We start from the raw sequence: 22,355 nt of genomic DNA, 5'->3' as shown, positions 1-22,355 counted from the left end.
AGACATAGTAAGTAAGGGGGCATTGCTCCTGGCTCCACAAAAACCATTAAAAAAAGAAATGGGAAACAGGTTGCCATGTCTTTCAGATGTCTGCAAACACGATACTGTGTTGATCATCCGGCAAAAAAGCTGCCTGAATCCCATATACTATTCTGGGAAAAAAAATAACTCCAAAAATAATTTGAGCTAAATCGTTTCTCTAAAGCAGTCATATAAAATAAAAAAAGGTATATTTGTAATATTCTGACATTCAAAAGGAATTTGTCATCTGAAATTCCCTGTGTTTAAATTTAAAAACAACACAGCAGTTTAATGCACAAAGGTGCCCTCTAGTGTCTATTGTAGGTATAACTTCAATGCAGAATTCAGTCCATATGTTCTTATTTTCAGAAAGATGACCTTGATGACAATCCCATTGAGCTCAGCGAGGTGCAGAGTGTCAAGGTTGTTGCTAGGAAACGCAGAGACTGGAGTCTTCCCCGGGCCTTTGAGATCTTCACAGATAACAAGACCTACGTCTTAAAGCTAAGGATGAGAAGAATGCAGAGGAGTGGCTGCAGTGTATTAATGTGGCAGTCGCCCAGGCAAAGGAAAGAGAGAGCAGAGAAGCCTCAACGTACCTTGGAGACAGAGTCCTGCGTGTGCTCTCAAAGACCGTTTGCATTACAGTACTGTCCTTTATAAAAGTTTAATTTAGTAAACGCATAGCAAAGTGTGGTAAAGCACAGGTAAGCATTGTAAAGCAGGACACAATCCCTGTCCATTTTACTTCATATATTTTCTAGTAACCTGTAACAAAACTGTACTTAAATTCTGAAAATGTACAACCTGGTATACTGATGACTAAAGAAAAAAAAGGAAAAATGCTTTTAATTGACTTACTATTTAGACGCACAGCGAAGTATAAAAATTGTGTTTCTATTTTATTTCAGATCAGTATTAATCACCATACACAGATGACGCTTTTAATTGTATATGACAGAATTTTGGGATAGTAGGTCTGTCTAAATTAAAAGGCTGTATGTGCAACATGCAATATCATTTTGGAAATGAATGCCTTGTAGGTTTCTATGGAGCTACAATAAGTGATATTAAAATGCAACTTTCATACAAGTGACCTTCACGTATTCTGAAACCCATGCTACAGTCAAGGATAATAAAACCTGAATTAAATTGAATGGTGTTCACTTAGGGGCAGAACATTATGAAAACAGCAGAAAGATAAAATGAAGCAGCCTGCATTGGGATGCATGGAAAATCAATGACACATGGTAACAGTGAATACAAATGAGATTGTCTTTCACTAAAACTGCTTGAAATCTGATCAGAAAATAAACAGTATAATAAATTAACTCAATCTGAAAGAGGTCCATCTGGAAGGACTCATGTATTAAAAAGCTCCTTGTTTCGGACAGCCTATGTTAAGTATCTGGAATGCACTTATAGACAATGTACCGGTAAGGGATATTTAAAGATGTGGACAGTCTTCATAGATGCAATACATTTAAGTAGTAATGAATGACCAGACATGTTGGCCCAAGTTCTCGGCTTCTGGTCTGGCAGGATTACCCTCTATTGAAAAGGGAGATGAAGGTACAAAGTAGAAATAACATTGGTTAGTCAGTAGTATAATTTAGGCTAAGGTGGCTATGCTTCATGCATATAATGATATACCAAAATTAAAAAGACATTCTGTGCAGTTAAATAAAGTCTTTAATCAGCTTCTTAATCTAAATATCAGAAATCCATCAATAACGGTGTTGGATTGATATCGCAAACCGTGCACTTATTACAAAAAATGTTTTTGAATGACTAAATAGTAAAAATAAAATGATATGCTGGTCTTTCGAAAAAAAATCAAAACATGGTTTTATCCAAAGCTTTCATCAGGTCACAGAGAGCAAATAGGTCTAAATAAAGCTTTAATGCATGTATTGTAATAACCTGTACATTTATTATGTGCTCTGTACCAGTAAGTCCTATTAATTATTTCCTAGTTAATGAAGCGTGATATATTTGTTTGGTTTAAGAGTCAAATTACTGAATTGGGAACTGGGTCTAAATGGAGGGACAGAACCAGTGTATTGCTTCTTCATTCGTACACTACAGAGGTCTGCTGTAGATCTTGTAAATGTGAATTTATAATTAGCTACCTCATTATGATGACCATACCATGTGCCCTTACTTTATTTTAACATATACTTATTTTCCTGCCACAACCAATATACAAATAATAAATGGATAATGGTGGATTATGAGACTTACTCAAACAGAACCTGTACTCTCTGTAGAAGGTGACTGGTTTGTTACAGTACATGCAGGAGATACCAGGAGCCAAAGCCGTTCCCTCTGAAGCAGGACCTTTTCTGGCTTGATTCCCTGACTTCCATCTCATCTTTGTGATTCTGAGAACATGCACCTCTGATGACTTCCGTTCAGTCCTATTATCTAGTAGTTCCAAGTACGGGGTGTTCCCAAACTCTTCCCCTATTACCATATTGGCCGACTTCAATGTATATTGAGAAGCATTTCCTGCTGCCCATAGTGACTTGCATAAAAGTGTGGCAGTTTTGCAAGCATTAGGACACTCAATTACCCACTAGACACTGGAAGTTACCTCGCTGGTAGCGACTTAAAATAGGAAACTGTTTCTATAGTAATGTGTCTTTCTTCCTGTTGTCATGCAACCTGGTGAGTAAACTGATTCTCTGTTCCCTTTGGGTATCAGCACTGTAAAAACATTTCCAAGTAAAGCATTGGTGACAAACCCAGGGTGACCCAGCCACATGCAGGACCATCTTCACTTGTATTTTGTGTACAAGGAACAGCACTCCACACACGCACAGGTAGGTTTTCAACAGGGCAGGCCTGTATGTTTATTTTAAACTTCAAAATAAAAATAAACAAACCCAAAAACCTAACTCCTTCCAGGAGGACCAACTAAACTATTGCAGGTCTGAGCTATACCGGACAGCTAAGCTGTTTCCCGGTCAAAAAAAAAAAAAAAACAGCATTTACTGTTAAGCCGTGGATCACAAACCCTGTACTTTTCCTCTCTAGTTCCAACTGCGTGGTAGTCTCTCATAATGGAGCCCTGAGCACTCCTTTTATAGGATGTGGCTGCTCCCAGTTATCACTAATCATTAAATTAACGAGCAGCCACATCCTCACATTTTTGGCAGGGACAGGAATGAACCCTATGCCTGCCAACCACCATCAAAACACAAACAAACACAAGAATATTTACAGGCAGAGCTCAGCATCCCTTCAGCTTACTGTAAGAGCATTGTAAAGTGTATTAAAGCATAGAGAAAGCACTCTCAAACACTACACGTTTATTTTATTGTCCATATTTTATTATAAATATGGTATAAGGGAATGTCTATTTATAGATATTGTACTATTGTGGATTTAAAACATACATATACAAAAGTGTATACACCTGCCAAAAACACTGTCAACAGAGTTTAGGGCAAGGCTACGGTGTGCAGCCAGAACAAAATTCATCCATTGAGAACGGAGATGGACAGGCCCATTATACAAAGGCGTGTGCTGCATGTTGCATGTGTCTCCAGTTCTTTGTGTCCGACCCCTGTAGAGATACAAATCTTTTTTGAATTGGACTGTGCGGTGCCTTTTTTAGGGTTGAAATAAAATGAATAATGTCAGGTCACATCAAATGTTAATATCTAAGCCAGTGGAGTTTTGGAATAACAAAATACCACAATGTTTCTGTCAGATATTATTGCACATGTTCCTTATTAATTCAAGGTTTAGTGCATTTTATTTTGTAACAGGGGGGGGGTTCTTTACTGCAGGGCATCAGAATGTGTTGATATTGTGTAAAACTTAAAGAATTAGAGACATGTCAGCAAATTATTGAGCTGCAAGGTACAGTGAATATTAACACTGGATAATATGATTTGGTTCATGAAGAATACAGATTTGCTGTGTTCTGTGCTGTGTGGGATGGGAGATTTAATTAGAGGAACTATAAAAATAAAATTAAAAAAAGCATAACGCTGAGTAAATGTTAAAAACGTCAAATGTTTTAAAACAAACCCAGTAATTTGAGAACGCACTGTACAGTGTGTGAGAAATTACACTTACATCTGCTGGAAAATATCTAAATGAACAGGCTCATCCTACAGTATAAACAATCCCAAATCCTAAGCAGTTCCTAGTTATGTGTCTGTTAGTGTAGACAACACATGATAAAAGTCCACTGAAGTACTACAAGCTTAATAATAATAATAATAATAATAATAATAATAATAATAATAATAATAATAATAATAATAATAATAATAATAATAATAATAATACATGCTTTTAGGACTCATTGCCTTCACCATCATTCTTTTCACATAATAAGTCAATGCTACCCCCTAGTGGGAAAAAGCATTTATTGCATAATGTTACTTCAAAGGTTACTGCAGCTCAAAAAATAATTATATAATCCTTACAGATTGTTATTGTATTCATTGTAAAAGCCTCAAATTTGAAAGAAACACATGTTGTATGTATATATATCTATATCTATATATATATATATATATATATATATATATATATATATATATATATATATGTGTGTGTGTGTGTGTGTGTGTGTGTTGCATGTGCTTGGTCATTTCTCCTGGAGAGTGAAATTATCCCCATGTAATTCAATAGCCTCTTTCCTGTCATTAACCAACCTGCTTTTAATTGTCTCTAAAGCCAGATAGTTTCCTACAAAAGGTGTTTTTTTGTTTGTTTATTGAAATATGTCTTCACCTGAACGATCAACTAAAGTTAACAGAAACCAGAAATCTTGTAAACTGTCTAAAACAGTCAGTTAGATGCAAAGATCGCACTGCTGTTGCCATGTCAACTGCTGCCTGTGGGGCGGTTGCTAGGATAGAATTGCAATGCATCAAAATAATAATGGAACACTGGCAACCAGCAGAATGACTTGAACATTCACTTACACAACTCCCATTCTATAGGCTGTTGCTAAGAGTTTAAACAGAATATTAAGAATTGTATATTTTTACAGAATATGGTTTAAAAAAAACAACTTGCAATTGTAAGCCTGCATGTGATTGTTTTGGCTTTCAAAATATGAAAATGACTCAGAATGATTACATTTTTTAGAGGTGCAAATAATTTTAGAAGCCAAGTATACCTGATATTGCATCTGAAAATGCCCTGAGGGAGATTTTTTGTAGCCAAGCTAGCGGTTTTAGGCATGCGCATGTTAAAGCCAGACAAGCTCATGTACCTCCCCTTACATTTTTCTAATACAATTCTGTAATCTGACCAGAAAGACTCTCCGGGGCAACCACAAAAACATTAACAAGCCGCTTTCAAAAGAAGCTCATTCGCTCTTTTAATGCCTAGTGTGTAACGTTCCTACAGATGGCAACTGCAATGGAATAATAATCTTGACTGTTCAACCACTGACACATATAAGGTAACTTTCTAAAATTGAGCTGTAAATACCATGATTTTGCAGTTCTTGAGCATAAATAATATGGATGGATTCCGTATTTCTTGCAGATGCATCTTTTGATAATCTACAGTATTAACTGTTAGAGCACAATGTCCTGACAGCCTGAAAAATACATGCGTATATGTGATGTGCATTTTTAAAAAGGAATGCTGAAATATTTAGGTTATTTTGACATCTTTGTGCAGTGTTTGTATAGGTAAAGGTTGTTCACAAATATGTAATGATATATCTGTGGTGCATTGGAAAAGAGTTTAAACATATATATATATATATATATATATATATATATATATATATATATATATATATATATATATATATATATATTGCAGTACTTCATATTTCCAATGTTTGACAACAATTAGCCTATACTGTATAAGGGTGAAGGGTAGGTGGAGAGACCCACCAATAGACAAACAAGCATAATAATTCTCACTAAAACATCATATTTATAAACGGTTTAATTTGACAGAATCACAGCCATCAGATTTACTATTGCTACAGTAACTATATGCTATAGTAGTTGTATTAGTCAACAAATGAAAAGGATTAACCTCCTAAGTTTCAATAACAGAGGCCCTGGCTACAATAGTTACAATATGACTTGTTTGGGGGAACATACCTGTTCTACACTTGTTAATAATGTCCTACTATTTATTTATTAATTATATAATGGATTGATTGACTGGTTGGCTAATTGATTGATTGATTGATTGATTGATTTTAAGCAGATTTTTACTATGGCAATCACACCACCAATTGCATGGAAGTGGATGGAGTTGCATGATTCTGTTTCTCTGTATGCGGTTGAGAGGAAAGTGAGGAGGCCTGTCGGTCTGAAACAGTGGCAGCTGCACAGATGTCCTCGCTTGCAGCCTCAGCTCCTCCAGGGTCCTGCTAATGACGAGAGGCTACACAGAGCTGCATGGAGTGGCTCCCTGGAACAAGTTAAAGCTTTACTGACCTTCGGAATTCCTGTGAATTGCCAGTAAGTACAAACATTACCCCACTTTTTATCAACCCTTTTACCCTGTTAGCCCACCCTAAATAGTCTTTCTTGAAAGCTGACAAGATAAACTGCAGTCAAGCATTCAGATATTGTAGAACACTCTCCATACCCCTCTGGATAATTTGATTGAAGGTCACAATAGAACAGGGGGGAAAGAAAAAGTAGGCTATAACGGCACGCTATAATTATTCATTGAATACACAACAAATAGGCGGTACAATATAAGCTCTAATTTAATGAATAGAGCTTATGTAGCATAAAGGTGGAATGTTCCTGTCTCTGTGGAATGTTGTGTAAGTAAAGATTTGCTATGTGCTATGTGTTGTCATGGCTTTCGTCTGATTTAAATTCAGGGACAGCCAGGGCTGGACACCTCTTCACCATGCTTCATTCTGTGGACATCAGCCACTTGTCAAGTTCCTTCTTCACAGAGGCACGGACATCAACAGCAGGGACTTCTTTAATTGCACCCCACTGCACAGAGCTACCTGGAATGGGCAGGCTCAAACAGCTGAGTACCTTCTTCAACACGGAGCTTCCCATGCTATCAGGGCATGCTCTGGGCAGACACCCTTACATCTAGCTGCAGCCAACGGGCATGGTAATGTTGCTCGGACTTTATTAGAGCACAAAGCGCAGGTTGACTGTAAGGACATTAACAGGTGGAGCCCACTGCACTGGGCCTCCTTCAATGGCAACCTAGATGTAATAGATCTGCTGCTGAGCAACGGTGGTGCAGTAAATGAGAAGAACAACAATGGAATGACCCCCCTGCACCTGGCAGTGTTGGCTGAAAGTCACAAGACCGTTGAGCATCTGCTTAGGAAAGGTGCGGATCTCAATGCTAAGTGTGAAAACGGCCGCAGTGCTTTACATCTGAGTGCTGCCACTGGAAATAAAAAGAGGGAAAGAAAAAGGGTAAGAATGACGGGTATGAGATTAGTTATATCTGTTACAATAAATGACTGAACCCTTTCATGCATGGCAACCCCATATGGGGACGGATTAAAAGAAACTCTCTTCTGGTGTTTATATGGGGACATCTGGAAGATGAAAATGAATGATGACCTCATATGAGGATGACATTTTTTCTCCATATAAAGCAATGGGGGGAAAAAATTAAATTTGTTTTAATGAAAAATTTCCAGAACTACTTTTTTCAGCCATTTTCAATATTTCATGCATGAAAAGGTTAGTAACACGAAAGACATTGAAAAGTACTTTACATACTTGGTCTCATTTTAATAACTTTATTTTGGTTTCCCTACTACTACTACAACTACTACTACTGGGTGTAGGCCTATAAAGTTTTGGATGATTTTAAAACCAATTTAAATTTTTTTCTAATGAATTTACAGCAAATAAGAATAATATTTCCAATTTCCATCTAAAATATCAGCTGGTGAATTATGCAAAGTCCCTAACCCTCTTGTGCCTTTTGTTACTAGATCATGCAGCTGCTGCTTGAAAGAGGTGCCACAGTTGATGCCGCAGACAAAGATCTTGTCACCCCACTGCACCTAGCTGCAGGATGTGGTTCGTGCATTGCTGTGCACCTGCTAATGCAGTATGGGGGCTCAGTGGGCTCCACGGATCTGCTAGAGATGACTCCTCTACACTATTCCGCTTTAAATGGCTTTGCTGAAACTGCAAAAATCCTCCTTTGCTATGGAGCGGATAAGAATGCTAAAGAGAGACTTGGGAATACTCCCTTGCACCTTGCCTCACAGAAAGACCAAATTCAAGTCCTGGTGGTATTACTGAATAGTGGGGCTGATGCATCGCTTCAGAGCAAGTGGAAGGAAACAGCTGCTGATATTGCGGTACAAAAACAACACACAAATGCACTACGTCTCATTCAGGCATCCACAAAACAGCAAACAAACTCTTAGGGCATACACTGCATACTGTATAGCATTCGCCATATCACTGGAATAGGTTTGTACTTCATAAATGGGAAGTATTTTATTAAAAAGTATTTTTTAAAGGTTAATATTAGGTGGCTAGGTATCTATTATAAGAGAGTATTTTTTTAAAATGGTAAGGCAAAAGAAGTTGTTCTGTTTTGTCTGTAAACAGTTTTTTTTATTATTATTCGCATTATATAAACTGTCAATAAGCACTGAAAAGAACTAGTGTATTTTGAAAAGGGGGGGGGGGGGGGGGGGGTTAACAAACTAAAGCCAAAGGAAACATATCAATAAAGAGTAATAGTATTCATGTGTGCATTTCCTTGTCAAAACTGCAGCAATATGTATGCACTTATATATAAAAAAATCTTACTTTTGTCATAGTTACTGTATTACAGATATTCTAATAAAGTACAACACAATTATAATAGCATGTGTCACAAGTTGTAAATCTGTGTGCCTCACATAACCGCTTTTGTGATTCCCCCATCTCTCACCGTTCATTACACGACATCTCAACGTTACACCTACGTTTTCAGAACGGAAGAGGATCATCGTCCGTGGTGATGTCACTAAATAAAGTCCCGGTCGGTCGCGGAATGATATGTTCAGAACTGAACAGATGGAAACCAGCATTCCTGGAAATCACGTCACGAGAATTCCCCTTGTTGCTATGTTGTCAGGACAAAGAAACAGGGTGTTGCATCAGTTGACAAACTACTGTAGTAATAATACATTGTAAAAGTGGTATTGCCACGTTTTTTTGAATGAATCAAACCATATGCACTGCAATTAGTAGATCGTAACTTTTAGCTGCCGCGACTCTAACAGTAAAACTGTAACGTTAGGCAAGGCGCAGCAATTCCAACGTGGACTGGTCTTAGTTTAAACTTGAAATTGTTCTGTATCAGTAGCGTGACTATAAGCAGTATTTGTATTTTGCTTATAATAATAATAAAAGATTATGTAATATAGTCTGCACCAGCTAGGAAAAAAAACGTAATTAATAAAAGTAGCCAGCACAATTTAAAACACAGAACGCCACCTCTGTCACAAGTCCAAAGTACTCTACTTTGTTTCCTGTTTTGTTTTTCGTGCGGACGCCTACACTGTGCGGAGCCTGCTCGCTGTGTTGTTCGGCCCGCACGTCACGGGTGACGTTCTCCTTTCCTCCCTGTGTACTGTAGTAGAGTTCGTTTAGTTGTGTGCAAGTGAAGATGGCGTCTGGTGGGCACCCTGGCGTTACCAACTCGTCTACCGACAATGAAGGCATTCTTATTGGGGATAGAGTTTATTCCGAGGTTTTCCTCGCCATTGACAACTCGCTTATCCCCGATGAGAGACTCTCTACGACCCCGTCTATGTCAGATGGCCTCGACCTCCACAACGAGACCGACCTCCGCATCCTTGGCTGTGAACTAATCCAGTCCGCTGGAATTCTTCTCCGTTTACCGCAGGTGTGTAGGAAACGTGTAAATTAGAAAACGGAATACAAATATTCTTCTGTTGTGTTTGTCGTTTTTTTTTTTTTTTTTTTTTTTTTTGTCTAATAATATGAGCCACATTGACATTTATTTTTCATAAAGTACTATTAACCTATTATATAACTGTTATATGGATAACTCTGTTTAATTATTGTATAGATACGATACCGAAAAAGCTTCTTTGTCCGTGACATTTCTTTTCCTGTTTATAAATTGTAAAATGACAAAAACAAAATGGCGGGCGCCATGTTGTGTAAAATGAATTCCAGGATGTTTTATTTGTTCCTTCTTTTTCTGTTTTGTAGGTGGCCATGGCTACAGGGCAGGTTCTTTTTCATCGATTTTTCTACTCGAAGTCTTTTGTCAAACACAGCTTTGAGGTAAGTTGCCTTATATAACATTACAGTATGTCGCCTTTACATTTTATGACCAACGCAGTATCGAGACGGCGCCATGTTGTGCATGTCATGATTACTGTATTGCTAGTGTGGTATTACTAGTACCAAAATAATCGGTGGTTTACTATTATTACCATACACTACACACGTGCTGGATAAACGAAATAGCAAGAAACTAGCAAGCATTTTAGTACAGAGACAAGTGGTTAGTTTCAACTCTAAACCCTTTTAATGATTCAGAGGCCTTGGTTGCTGGCAAAGGAGATTATAAATTAGCTGTGTAATCCAATCCACCAGTAGGATTCGGTCTACACGCGTCATATCTTAATATATTTGTCCAGAGTTATTGGTCGGGGATGTCATGCTTAAGGTCATGTTTGGACACTTGGCATGTATTCTTTTCTATGTACAAATTGCGGTCTTGCTTTTCAGTGTTTATACCATAAATATAAGTACTCTTCATGCGAACCCATGTTGCCTAATTGAAATAATTTATTTGCAGATTGTTGCCATGGCTTGTGTTAATCTTGCCTCGAAGATTGAAGAAGCACCACGTCGAGTAAGAGATGTGATAAACGTGTTTCATCATTTAAGGCTGCTTAGAGGAAAAAGGTGAGCTTTCTAACGTGTACAATACTCTTACATTTTCCACTACAGGTTTATATGAAATAACTATTAAAATTCTAATATTAATGGCTTTAAAGTTTTTGTTTTTCCCCCCTCCCAATATCGTTTTTAGTAGCTATACTTTTTTAAATACCGTTTGGCATCTGAAATTGTTCATTTTCATACATATGCTTTTCCTTTTAAAAATAACTGCACCCTTAGCTTCGCTTGGTAATGTTAGAAAACAAAAACTTTTAAGGCTTTCTAAATCTTTAGTAACTTAAAACATCTCTGATCTGATGTCATTGCTTTCTTGACTTCCTTTTTTTCTGGGGGGGGGGCGGGTTTCATTTTGGTAAAATTCATTGTCACTGCTTACCTCCTCAGTTTGCTATTTTTATACTTAATGTAGGTTTTGGCAGGGGCGGCTGCCTTCATACATTTTAAATGAGCTGAGGATTTAACATTTCAAATATGTTACTTTCCACTTACACTGACGTTTTTGTTTCAAAATGAGTCCGTAGTTTTAAAATATGCTTGGTGAAAGATCCTTTCTAAATTGTGCACGTTTTAAGTTGGAAAACCAGTTTTTAGAAAACAATGGCATGTGTTTCTTTACCATGAAATTATTGATTTGTTCATGGTAAACTAAGACCTTGGTATTAACTTCAGTTCTCTTTTCCCTTGCAACCAACTAACAGCAACCAGCTACATTTACCAAAGCCTGGGTGATGTGGAATGGTACGTAGAGATGAAGCTGTCGGCAAGGCAGAAGTGAGAGTGAAGTGTCGCTATTCCCCAAGGAGAAGCCAGTGGTCTGAGAACGGGTCACTGGAATCGGGGACTTTCAGGTTGGCCGCTGGTGAAAGCGTCTGCGAAAACTCCTGTATCTCATTTGAAGCTTTTGTCTTTGCTGTCCAAGTGGTACCTTCACACATTATGCCATAGCTTTTACAGTATTAGAAACATAAACATGTTTTATACTGGTCCACAGTAAGGTGGGTTTCAGGGTAATTTCAGTTTAATTTTGAATCTGAAGCAGAACATCTAGGGATTCAGGTTTCATACATAATTCTACATTACAAATGGCAAGGTTAAATGACAGTGATATCTGCCTTGTATGGGAGTTAGAACTGATAAGCAACATACTACTTGGAAGTTAACAAAGTCAGGAAAAAAAATCCGTTCCATCTGTGTCAATATTATACCTACATTTGTTTACAATAGTATTCAATAAAAAAAGAAAATTGTTAAATTCCATTAACCATTTTAAGATTGATTTTAAGACTGATAATTCATCAAGTTTATTGTTAGAAAGATAAAACAAACAGAATACCCAAATCCAAAAAACGAAATGCTGTAAAATAAAAATACACGCATTAAGTACTATAAAATTATAAAAGATATGGTGACAACTTGACTTGTCATGTTTATGAAATGAACAACGCCTGTAGTTAATTTTCTTCAGTGGAGGTTTTTATAATTGGAGCTGGTGAGGGACAGCTATTAATTTGTTTAAATGTCCAACATTTGTCGCAATATATAACATTAGAATCTGTTTCTTGGGGGGGGGGGGTTGGGCTCAGACATTTTATTTATGGTTTACAAACATCTTGTGGTTAGACAGTTTTTTCTTTTCTACAGTCAATTAGAAGTGGGCATGATGCCTTAGACCGTATTTTGGAAGATTAAATCATTTTTACTTCAGAAATCAAACTAAAATTGGTCTGCTGGGATGGCCAACTTCAAATAAAATGAAATTCCTTGTAGAAATGTGTTGTAATTTACCCGCATTAGTTTAAATTCTTGCGTTGTAATAAATTGTTCCAAGGGAATTGTGGCACAAATGTTTTGGATATAAAAAAAAAAAACACTTGATAACAATCTGAAGTACTGGTACTTGCATCCTGATTTATTTATTTATTTAAGTTCAATACAGGGTATTATACACACAAAGCTTGCTTAATTTTAAATAATAACTTTGTTGGTTGTGTAGGGAAATGTTTGTCGCTGGCTTAGTCCTTGAGAAATTGATGTGGAAAATGAATATGCTTTTTTTTTTTTTTTTTGCTGGACTTTGCGTCCAGAAAGGTATTACCCTACCTATTTGTATTGTTTGCTAAATAAATCTATATACTGCAGATAGATTAAGCTACTGTTAAAGCTATGTTGTGAAAGTTAGTTGCATGTGTGGAGATACCAAGTTATGAAAATATTAACAATGGACATGGGCAGCACAAAACAAAGGCTTCTGATACAGTTACAGGAGTTTTAAAAGTAGGTTCTGCCTTCAGTTGGTTGAAAGGGAAACTAGAACTAGAGCAAGTAGTAATTTTTGTGCTTGCAAAACAGTTGTGATTTTTTTTGTAAAATAGGACACCAACCCCATTGATACTTGATCAGAACTACATTAACACCAAAAACCAAGTAATCAAAGCAGAGAGGAGAGTGCTGAAGGAACTGGGTTTCTGCGTTCATGTCAAGCATCCCCACAAGGTGAGTTAAAAATATTATGTTTCAGCAGTAATTTAAAGCAACTCTTTAGGCAGACATGTTTTTATTTAAATAAAAAACGGGATTAAATAAATAGGTTATTTGTTCTATAAAGTTCTATAATTTTTAGCAGTTTTTAAATAGTCAGTAATATTTGAAGTAACTGTCAAAGGGCCCACTCAGAATTTCCTTATATGTAAATTGTATAATTTTTTGGTTTAATTTTTTAAATTTCAGATCATTGTAATGTACCTTCAAGTTCTTGAGTGCGAGAAAAATCAAACCCTCGTCCAAACAGCCTGGTAAGTTACCTGTTTCCATCTATGTATATCTGTTTTAACCAGACGTTTTCGTAAATGCTAGTTGCAAGCTGTTCTTTAAGATCTATTTGCATTAACTTTGATAATGTTGCAGTTGTGCATCTCCCAAGGACTTTTTTTCTGACAGTAACTTGCCACTGTATATTTTCATGGCCTGATTTTTTTTTTTTTATATGTACTTTAAGGGAGAATTCAGTTTAACTTTGTCCTTTTTTTCTACTCTTTAATTAAAGGGTAGTCCATGATGGTAAGTCTCATAGAAAGAACTCTGCCCTCTGAACTCTGCTCCTTCAACCACATGACCTCAGGAATCTCCCAATTGGCTGCCCTTCTCTCCAGCCAATCCAGTGCAAGCTCTCATCCGAGATTCACTGAAGTGGTCCTTATTCATCTGGCAACATCATCTTGTTTTCTTGGGTGTCAAAGGATTTGTATTTCTGCTTCCAGATGTAATTGTTCATTTAAGTAGCAATGTAGAAATTTAAATGCACTGTTTTTGTATTTATATACAAATAACTAAAACTATACATTGCAAAACCAATTTATGCTATTAACCACGTCATTTTTATTTTTATTACAAAAGTTTTTAGAAGTAGATATTTACATATTTTTCTTTACATAAGTATTGGAAAATGTGACTTACAGTCTTGAGGAATCTGTTTTCCAGGCTCCAGTCCTCACAAGCTGGGTCTTCAAGCAGAGAAGATTGTAAGCGTATCCTGTAAATGGAACCCTTAATCTTGCTTACTAAGACTTCATCTTGGGCTGGGCTGGGTTGGGTTTTCTTTTGAATTTTTTGAAAAACAAAATTAACCCTTTGCGGTCCATTTATTAATCGCGCGTCAGGCACGCCAGGTCTAATTAATTTTCACACGTGCAGTTAATTTTATACGCGCTGTTTAAAAGTATTTTTTTTCACAGTCAAACGGGTTTAAATGGCCCTGCATATCAACAAAGCACACACTAGGCATCTCCAGCCCCGCCCCACCCTTTCGTTTGCTATAGCGTTCAGCTATGTAAGAAATAAATAATAATAATAATAATAATAATAGTCGTACATACCGATCGATCATCTCCGGATCACTCGTTTTATCACCAAACTCCTCAATAATGCGATCCAAGTCATTATTTTATTACTATAACATCTGAAAAAAGCTCTGCAAATGTCCATGATAGTCTCAGTGCGCTGACGCACTCAGCCAGCTTGTTTACTATGAACGCCCCATTATCTGATACCTGATACCATGTATGACTATTCATGAAATACGCCTATTTTTTTTTTTTTTTTTTCCCGACTTGTCTCGGCTCCTGTCGCTCCCACTCAGCAATTGAATGGTTTTCTCGGCTTTTTCCGGAGAAAAAACGACTAAACACCCGTTTATTGCGTTGCTATAATGATGTCGGACCCAGTCCGACAAAGGACCTGTGAGGAATAATTGCAATGTCGGACCCAGTCCGACAATGGACCGCAAAGGGTTAAGGTAGTTTGAGCTGTACAGTTCTTTTGCCATCTACAGATCAAGTTCAAACATGTTGCCAGACATACCTTCTTTGAAATGCAAATAAGTATTTATGTTGATGTACAAGTAAAACCAGTCCTAGATGACCACTTGGCTAGTAAACACTTTTAATGATTCAGTTGATAGGAACTTGTATTTTAAGGACTGGTATTTAACACAGGTTTTACTTGTTTTCAAATTCCTGTTTCCTCATTTACTCCTTGTGGAATATTTTCTAAATGAGTGAAAATTCTGTTTGTTAGCTGAAAAAAATCTATGGCTTTGTCAAGGATGTATCTCAATTTGTATAATGTTTTGCAAACATTTAAGTCTGCACAAGCCCTTTCAAAATGCACTAAACAGGAAAAAAAAAATTGTTTAAACAGTAATATTAAACTTAGTCCAGAATCCCTAATTTCTAGTGAGCATATACTGTAAATTAGTTTGGAATTCAGGTTTATTAAGTATTATTAGCTCAGACCTATGGGCAAATTTTCATCAGATTCATACCTATAAAACAGAAGTAGTTACCAGTGGAAAGACTTGGTATTGAAGATCACTGCATCAAGGAAATACATTTAAATATGCATTCGATTGGGAACATCTGGACTTCTTGGATTTTCTTGAAGCGCATTCCATTATGGATCATCAAACTTAACATTCCTGATCAGTGCTTTGCACAGATGATATGTTGAGTTGGTTTATCTTTTTCCTTTCTTGAATATGCAGTGAATTGAGGCATATTTTGGAGCCAAATAAAAGCAGATGTTCTATGATGTGGAGAGAAAAAAAGGACAAGTTAAATTGAATCTCCCAATTGCTGTGACATGTTTCTTAATGCATGCTTTCCTTTAGCTTCCATTTAATCAGTATAGTGAATGGGTCAGGATTGTTTTGATTGTTTTTCAGGAACTACATGAATGATACACTGCGAACAAATGTGTTTGTGAGATTTCAAGTTGAAACGATTGCCTGTGCCTGCATCTATCTTGCAGCAAGAGCCCTTCAGGTGAGTGAGACAATCTTTTGTACTGGGGTGCTGTTTACACTCGATCATATTTGGTTATCATTAAATAAGTTATTTGCATTAATGGTATGGTTGATATCTGGACTAGAACGGCCCTCGCTGCCTTATTTAATTTTTTCTTTAATGAATTTCAATTACATTTTTTTAAATTTTAGATCCCACTTCCCACCAAACCACATTGGTTTATGTTGTTTGGAGCCACTGAAGATGAGATTAAGGAGATTTCGATAACCACTTTAAAACTTTACACAAGGAAAAAGGTAAGATTTAATGAGGCATTGTGATTTAAATCAGCCAGTCCTTCACAAACAATGGGATGGGCTACTTGCTGATTTTTACATTTTAAATTAATGTAATTTTTCTTTAACAGCCTAACTATGATTTACTTGAAAAAGAAGTTGAGAAGAGAAAAGTTTCACTCCAGGAAGCAAAACTGAAGGCCAAAGGACTAAACCCTGATGGAACTCCAGCTCTTTCAACATTAGGGGGGTTTTCACCTGGCTCTAAACCATGTAAGTTTTGAATAGAATATTTAATCTTTATGCATAGCTGTGGTGTGTCCAACTTGATTTAAGCTTGTTCACTTGGAAGAGTCATGTATATATTGAATTTACTTTTATTGTATTTTCAGGTTCACCAAGAGAAGGGAAAAGTCTGGATGAGAAGTCTCCAAATTCACAGAACACAAAGGCTGTCAAAAAGGAGCCAGACAATAGACAGCAGAGCTCCAAGAGCCCTCATAATGGGTCAGTACTATATAAATGTTTTAGATTTAATGAGAAGTTAGTTCAAGAAGTCTTTACTATAGTCCCATTCAACAGCTTGCGGAATAGTCTGCTTTTAGGTATGCGTACAAGTCTTAATGTCAATTACCTTATAGTTTGGTATATTTATACTGCAATTTAGATGAATGCAGTATAGGAATTGACAGAAACAAGTGCGTGACAGACAATCTGAGCTCTGTTTCTCCCTCTTGTTATCTAGCCTTAGGAAAGAAAGCAAGAGGAGCAGGAGCGTGAGCAGAACACCGTCAAGGACTAGATCGAGATCTCGAACACCAAGAAGGCAGTAAGTAAAACTATAGATGTGTCAATGTTAAAAGCAACTCGGAATATAACAAACATAACCTTGAATCTTTTGCTTTAATAATTTTATTTTTTTTTCTTCTCCACATTTCAGTTACAATAACAGAAGAAGCCGTTCTGGTACGTTCAGCTCACGATCTCGCAGTAGGTCCCACAGCAGAAGTCTTACTCCTCGTCGTCTACCGAACCATGGTTCTCCTCACATTAAATCCAAGCATCGCAATGATGACCTCAAGATTTCAAACAGGCACAGCCACAAAAGAAAGAAATCCAGAAGCCGCTCGCGTTCTCTCAGCAAGTCCAGAGACCGCTCTGAGACTGCTAAGAAACACAAGCATGACAGGGGGCACCACAGAGACCGACGAGAGCGATCTAGATCTTATGATCGTACACACAAAAGCAAACATCATGGCAGCAGTCATTCAGGGCACAGCAGGCACAGGCGTTGAACGTTGGCAGTTTTGTGAGAAACATTCAGAGTTACAAATTCTGAACCTTAGTTTAATGTAGGACTTGTGACTACATTTTTCAGTGTAAAAGATGGAATATGTTGTAATAAAAAAAAAAAAGCTTTGATTTTTATAAAAGCATATTTTCTAAATTGTATTCAGGAAATGTAAAGTTTTGCACAGTTAAAACGATACCCTGGACATTATAACAAATGATCATTTGTAAGAAATTGTGTACTGTAGAGATGAGTGAAAAAAGGGTTTCTGGGGATATACACCTTTATTTTTTTACAGCTGGATGCAGACACTTTTATTTAAGACCTCTATCTGTTCGAGCCGTAGTTAATTTGTTGCATTGGTTTTTAGTCTGCATGTGTTTGTCTGATTTTTACAAAAATAAACAAAGTAAATATTTGTGTGAAAGATTGTTTGGGGATGAGGGAACACATTTAAAACTTTAAGGAAATGTTAAAGTTAATGACTAAGCAGTGTTTGTAAGTGTGTACTACAACCATGTAACTATATACACACACCTTAAAACAGAAGTGTAAGATGAGGCTACAGCAATCTTGTACTGCTTGAAGTGCACTGTTCATTCAAGTAATTTTATAAATGTACAGTAAAATTTGTCTGTCATGGAGCAAAATAACTGAACGAGGTGTATTGTTTTGAATACCTCCTTAATCACAAATGCACCATGTTTGGCTTGGGCAAATACTCTTCCTACCCTACTCAGCTGTTAAGAAGGTGTTTAAATGAAGGTTCTTTACAGGTCATAATAGACATGCCAAGATATGCTTGTAACCACAAGAGAGTGTCAACAAAACATGCTTACAACTGGAATACAATGTTTGTGTTTTTTGCCCTCTTGAGCACATGTCACTTTAAAACTTTTCAAAACGTGTTTATCCTACAAACCAATACAGACTAGCTATTTGGCTATGAAAGGTAATTGAGACATTTCTCTAGCTATTGCAGCTAGAATGAATCAATCAACAAATGACCTACTAGCAATAAGATTGGATCTTAGTTTGAGTCTAGATAATGATTCAGTTCTACTTAAGTAACTGACCTTGCTTTGAGATAAATAGTGATGTGCAAAGATTGAAATGCAGCATATAGGGTAGGCAACATGATGATTTTGTAAGCTTAACAAGTGTATACTTGGAACAGCAAAATTGTATGCCCAATATGTCATGCGTCAAGATTTGTAAATAAAGAATTAAAGTTATCTTTATATTTGGTTAATCATACATGACTACTGTTAGTAAAATTAGGTTTAACGTTACATACCTTGAGCAGTAGTAGGATTATGTAAGTCACGACGGTTATTTTTTAGTGGTTGTTGCTAAAAAAGTACATTTAATTGGTGCATAATATGTGTGTTGTAAGTGAATGAACACGGATGTTGCACTGATATCAGTAAATAAATGAACCAGTAGCCTTTTTCTGTTGGTGCAGGATTTTAGTACTGCTGAGCCTGTGATGCAAGATATGTATTGAACTGCTGGAAGTGTGGGCTTTAGTAAAATACATTTAAGCTGTTATACAAGCACAAGGGGGTGCTGCAGTGCAGTACAATACCAGTTACCAGTCCTTTGTGTGATGCAGCACTATATTTACTGGTGGTTCATCAGTATGCACTAGCTATCCAAATCAGATCAGGTAGGTACTGGTATTCAATAAAAAGTAAGTCAAGCATACCCTTTTCTCATACAGTTCAAGGCAGACATGGAATCGTTGATGATCAAGTTTGAGCTGCCAAAACATGAGTAAAACGGGTCATGTTTCACAATGCTTCAAGTCTGCTAAATACATTTCTGAGGGCTAGTATATGACCACCACTAGAAATGCTAGCTGTGTATTTTTTATTCTTTATAATTCTTTTTTTTTTTTCTTGTTTCCTTTTTTTTTATTTTTTTTTTGCAAAACACCCTGTAAAGCCTGTAGGTGAGATACAAATTAATACATTTTGTAAGCATGTTTAAACATTCATGAACTTGTAAACTGGTATTTGTGCAGTGATTCACAATGGTTTGCCATTGAAACTGTTATTGCAACAGTGACTACCATATGTCTTAACAATGGGGTTAAGTAATTTTGTTTGCTAGGAGTGACATGCTGTGTTTATCATAAGCTTTCACTCATGGTTATGGTTATACACAATCAGACCATAGTTGTAATTACTTTTCAGGGAAGTGACTACACATCAAGTGTATTTGCTCACATGTCATTTCTGGGTAGATTAATAAACCCTGCAGTAATGTGTACTATCTTTGTTGTTACAACCAGCTTGCATTGCCAAGGCAACGGCGAAATTTACTCACAACACAGACCGTAATAAAAAAAAAAAAAAAAAAAAAAACGACACACACATTCTCACTGCTGTGATTTATACATTTTGACTCCAGACTTCAGGGAGTGGCTTGTAATGTATGGCCATGCTAACATTCTTCAGTCTTTCCTTATAAATCACAATGTGACAACAGTCACAGTTTCTGAGGTTTCTTGACACCGAATCTAAAGAAAAACTGTAGAGTGCAATACAGCGCCTGCATGATCTGTTTCAGCAAGATTCTTGCTGATGCCAATACAGCATTCCAGAGGTAATGGACTATAAATTATTTTTACAACAATGGAGGGGCTTCTTGGAGCTTTTAAAATATGCCAAGCAGCAGGTCACAAGACAGGGAGACCAGCTAAAGCATGCTCGTGCCTTGTAACACAGCTTGAGACAGGATTGCCAGATTTCTGAGAGAAAAAGAGCAACTCGTTCTTCAAATCAAGCCCAAAAGAAGCAAAACCCTAGCCACACCCCATTTTTGGTCACGCTTGCCAATCTTTTAGAACCAAAAATGGGGGAGGGTGGTGTCTTTACTTTCCATTCTGCTATTAGGCCTACTTAAGATACATGTGTTTGAAATGTACGCTATATCTAGCCTTAGACGACTCATGTCATTTTGAAATATGCATTTAGAGACTAAAATGAAAGGTAGACGCATTTCAAATCATGTAAACGTATAAATGCTTTGATTTTTTCAATACACTACATGCATAATAATATGAACACAGTATCAGTACCATAGTCTTTAGCAGTATAATGCAGTTCTGTGACTAACTTTCTATTCAAACGATGACTGCACTTATTGTGTTGCATGCACTCGAGTATATTAATAGTGCTGCAGGGAATTACGGTATGTTGAGAAGGTCAAGACAGAGGGCGAGTAACATGCGTTAAAAAAAATGATAAATATATATATATATATATATATATATATATATATATATATATATATAGTAAAGTAATCACACAGACTTAAACTTAAAAAAAAAGATATATGCGCATATCTTACAGTAGTGCAAAATTCAGCATAACAGCGGTGTGAGAAGTGAACCAGGGGAGGGGTCTGAGGTCAATACCCCTTTTACACTGGCAATATACCCAACCCAAACCGACCCGTACCGTGAAACTCCGGCCCGATAACATATCTGAATCTGGCTCGGGGCCGAAGCACGTCGTGGGCAGGGTTATTGGCTTTTGTCATGACACTGGTGCATCTTGACTGTTGCATCTGTAACCTTATTGCTTTTGCCTTCATATCAAATTCAAATGAGCTTTATTGACATGTGGCTCTGGTGTCGCGAAAGCTTTTCAAATATTACAATTAAACTTAAACTATGGTGGGCCAAAAGTGCAAGTCAGTGTTATCTTAAAAAGTGCAGGCGAATCGAATCTAAAAATGGGCAGCATCTTAAAAGGGTGGTGAATACAAAAAAAGCATGACAGAAATAAAAAAAGTATGATGGAAATACAAATGGGCAGCATTTCCGTCATACGTCAAAGGGGCATAAGTGTGTGGACGTGGAAGACCGGGAACCTACAGTTTTAATGCATGCATTGACCACAAACATTTATTATGTTTTTTACTTTTGACCTAAGCGACCAGGAACAAACAAAGCCCAAAAGACATGCTGAAAGCAACAAAGGAAAATTGTAAGTGATTGCCTGCACGGACAAGCCCAATTCCGCTAGTCTTAAGCAGAACTGACAACCCTGCTGTCAGATTTACCAGCGCCATTTATTTGAACCCTGGTCTTAGCGCTGTATATTAACATATGCCATTGGAAATCACTTTAGAACCTCACAAGCCTCCTAAGTCCCAGTCTAAGGTTGTGTATAAATATATGTAAATAAATAAATAAATAAATAAATAAACACGTTTATTCTTCAACTCGACAAAAATAATTCAGGACTGAAAGGGTTAAAAGTAAATGGATTTCATTTTTACAACCTTTTAAATCCCATTGCAAAGGTCCTCTGCAAGCATTGAAGTGCTTGATATGGGACTTTGTTTTAGGACGTGTCTAGGCAGCCTCCCCGTTTGGAAAGTCATACCTCACTGTGGTGTAGTGGTGTGCGGTCCAGGCTGGCCGCTGCAGGAATAGCAAACCCAGACACGGACGACTGCAACTCAGCGCTTTTGCACACTTGTATTACTTAACAATTCAAACAAAAAGGTTTAAACAAACAAACAAACAAACGGACCAAAACAGCACCCGAGCACAGCTATCCTGCCGCTT

At 36.9% G+C, this 22,355-nt stretch overlaps 2 protein-coding genes and 1 pseudogene across 5 annotated transcripts; all 3 read left to right on the top strand.

The window, feature by feature from the left end:
• Window positions 1–1,660, top strand: part of LOC117423201 (ventricular zone-expressed PH domain-containing protein homolog 1-like) — a 47,599-nt pseudogene extending 45,939 nt beyond the window's left edge.
• Window positions 1,661–4,649: 2,989 nt separating this feature from the next.
• LOC117423363 (ankyrin repeat domain-containing protein 65) lies at window positions 4,650–8,653 on the top strand. 2 transcript variants are annotated; one of them, XM_034038996.3, is made up of 4 exons: window positions 4,650–5,455; window positions 6,226–6,482; window positions 6,857–7,421; window positions 7,952–8,653. In XM_034038996.3, exons 2-4 carry the CDS (start codon window positions 6,235–6,237, stop codon window positions 8,393–8,395), a joined length of 1,257 nt encoding a protein of 418 aa, XP_033894887.1. In that variant the 5' UTR covers window positions 4,650–5,455; window positions 6,226–6,234; the 3' UTR covers window positions 8,396–8,653. The 2 variants fall into 2 exon arrangements, with proteins under 2 accessions (XP_033894887.1, XP_033894888.1); XM_034038997.3 differs by having other exon boundaries at window positions 6,223–6,482.
• An 879-nt stretch (window positions 8,654–9,532) lies between these two features.
• On the top strand, window positions 9,533–18,188 carry LOC117423362 (cyclin-L1-like). Of its 3 annotated transcripts, XM_034038994.3 has the most exons (11): window positions 9,533–9,870; window positions 10,203–10,277; window positions 10,798–10,907; window positions 13,277–13,397; window positions 13,632–13,696; window positions 16,123–16,222; window positions 16,396–16,500; window positions 16,611–16,752; window positions 16,872–16,986; window positions 17,225–17,308; window positions 17,420–18,188. In XM_034038994.3, the coding sequence occupies exons 1-11, from the start codon at window positions 9,631–9,633 to the stop codon at window positions 17,772–17,774; spliced, it is 1,512 nt and encodes a 503-aa protein (XP_033894885.3). In that variant the 5' UTR covers window positions 9,533–9,630; the 3' UTR covers window positions 17,775–18,188. The 3 variants fall into 3 exon arrangements, with proteins under 3 accessions (XP_033894885.3, XP_058846313.1, XP_033894886.1); XM_058990330.1 differs by lacking the exons at window positions 16,396–16,500; window positions 16,611–16,752; window positions 16,872–16,986; window positions 17,225–17,308; window positions 17,420–18,188 and adding an exon at window positions 13,948–13,961; XM_034038995.3 differs by lacking the exons at window positions 16,396–16,500; window positions 16,611–16,752; window positions 16,872–16,986; window positions 17,225–17,308; window positions 17,420–18,188 and having other exon boundaries at window positions 13,948–16,134.
• Window positions 18,189–22,355: the final 4,167 nt, after the last annotated feature.

Source organism: Acipenser ruthenus, chromosome 17 (assembly GCF_902713425.1).
Source record: "Acipenser ruthenus chromosome 17, fAciRut3.2 maternal haplotype, whole genome shotgun sequence".
NCBI lineage: Eukaryota > Metazoa > Chordata > Actinopteri > Acipenseriformes > Acipenseridae > Acipenser > Acipenser ruthenus.
The sequence above is the reverse complement of the archived record's forward strand: the minus strand, read 5'-3'. Positions and strand labels throughout refer to the sequence as shown.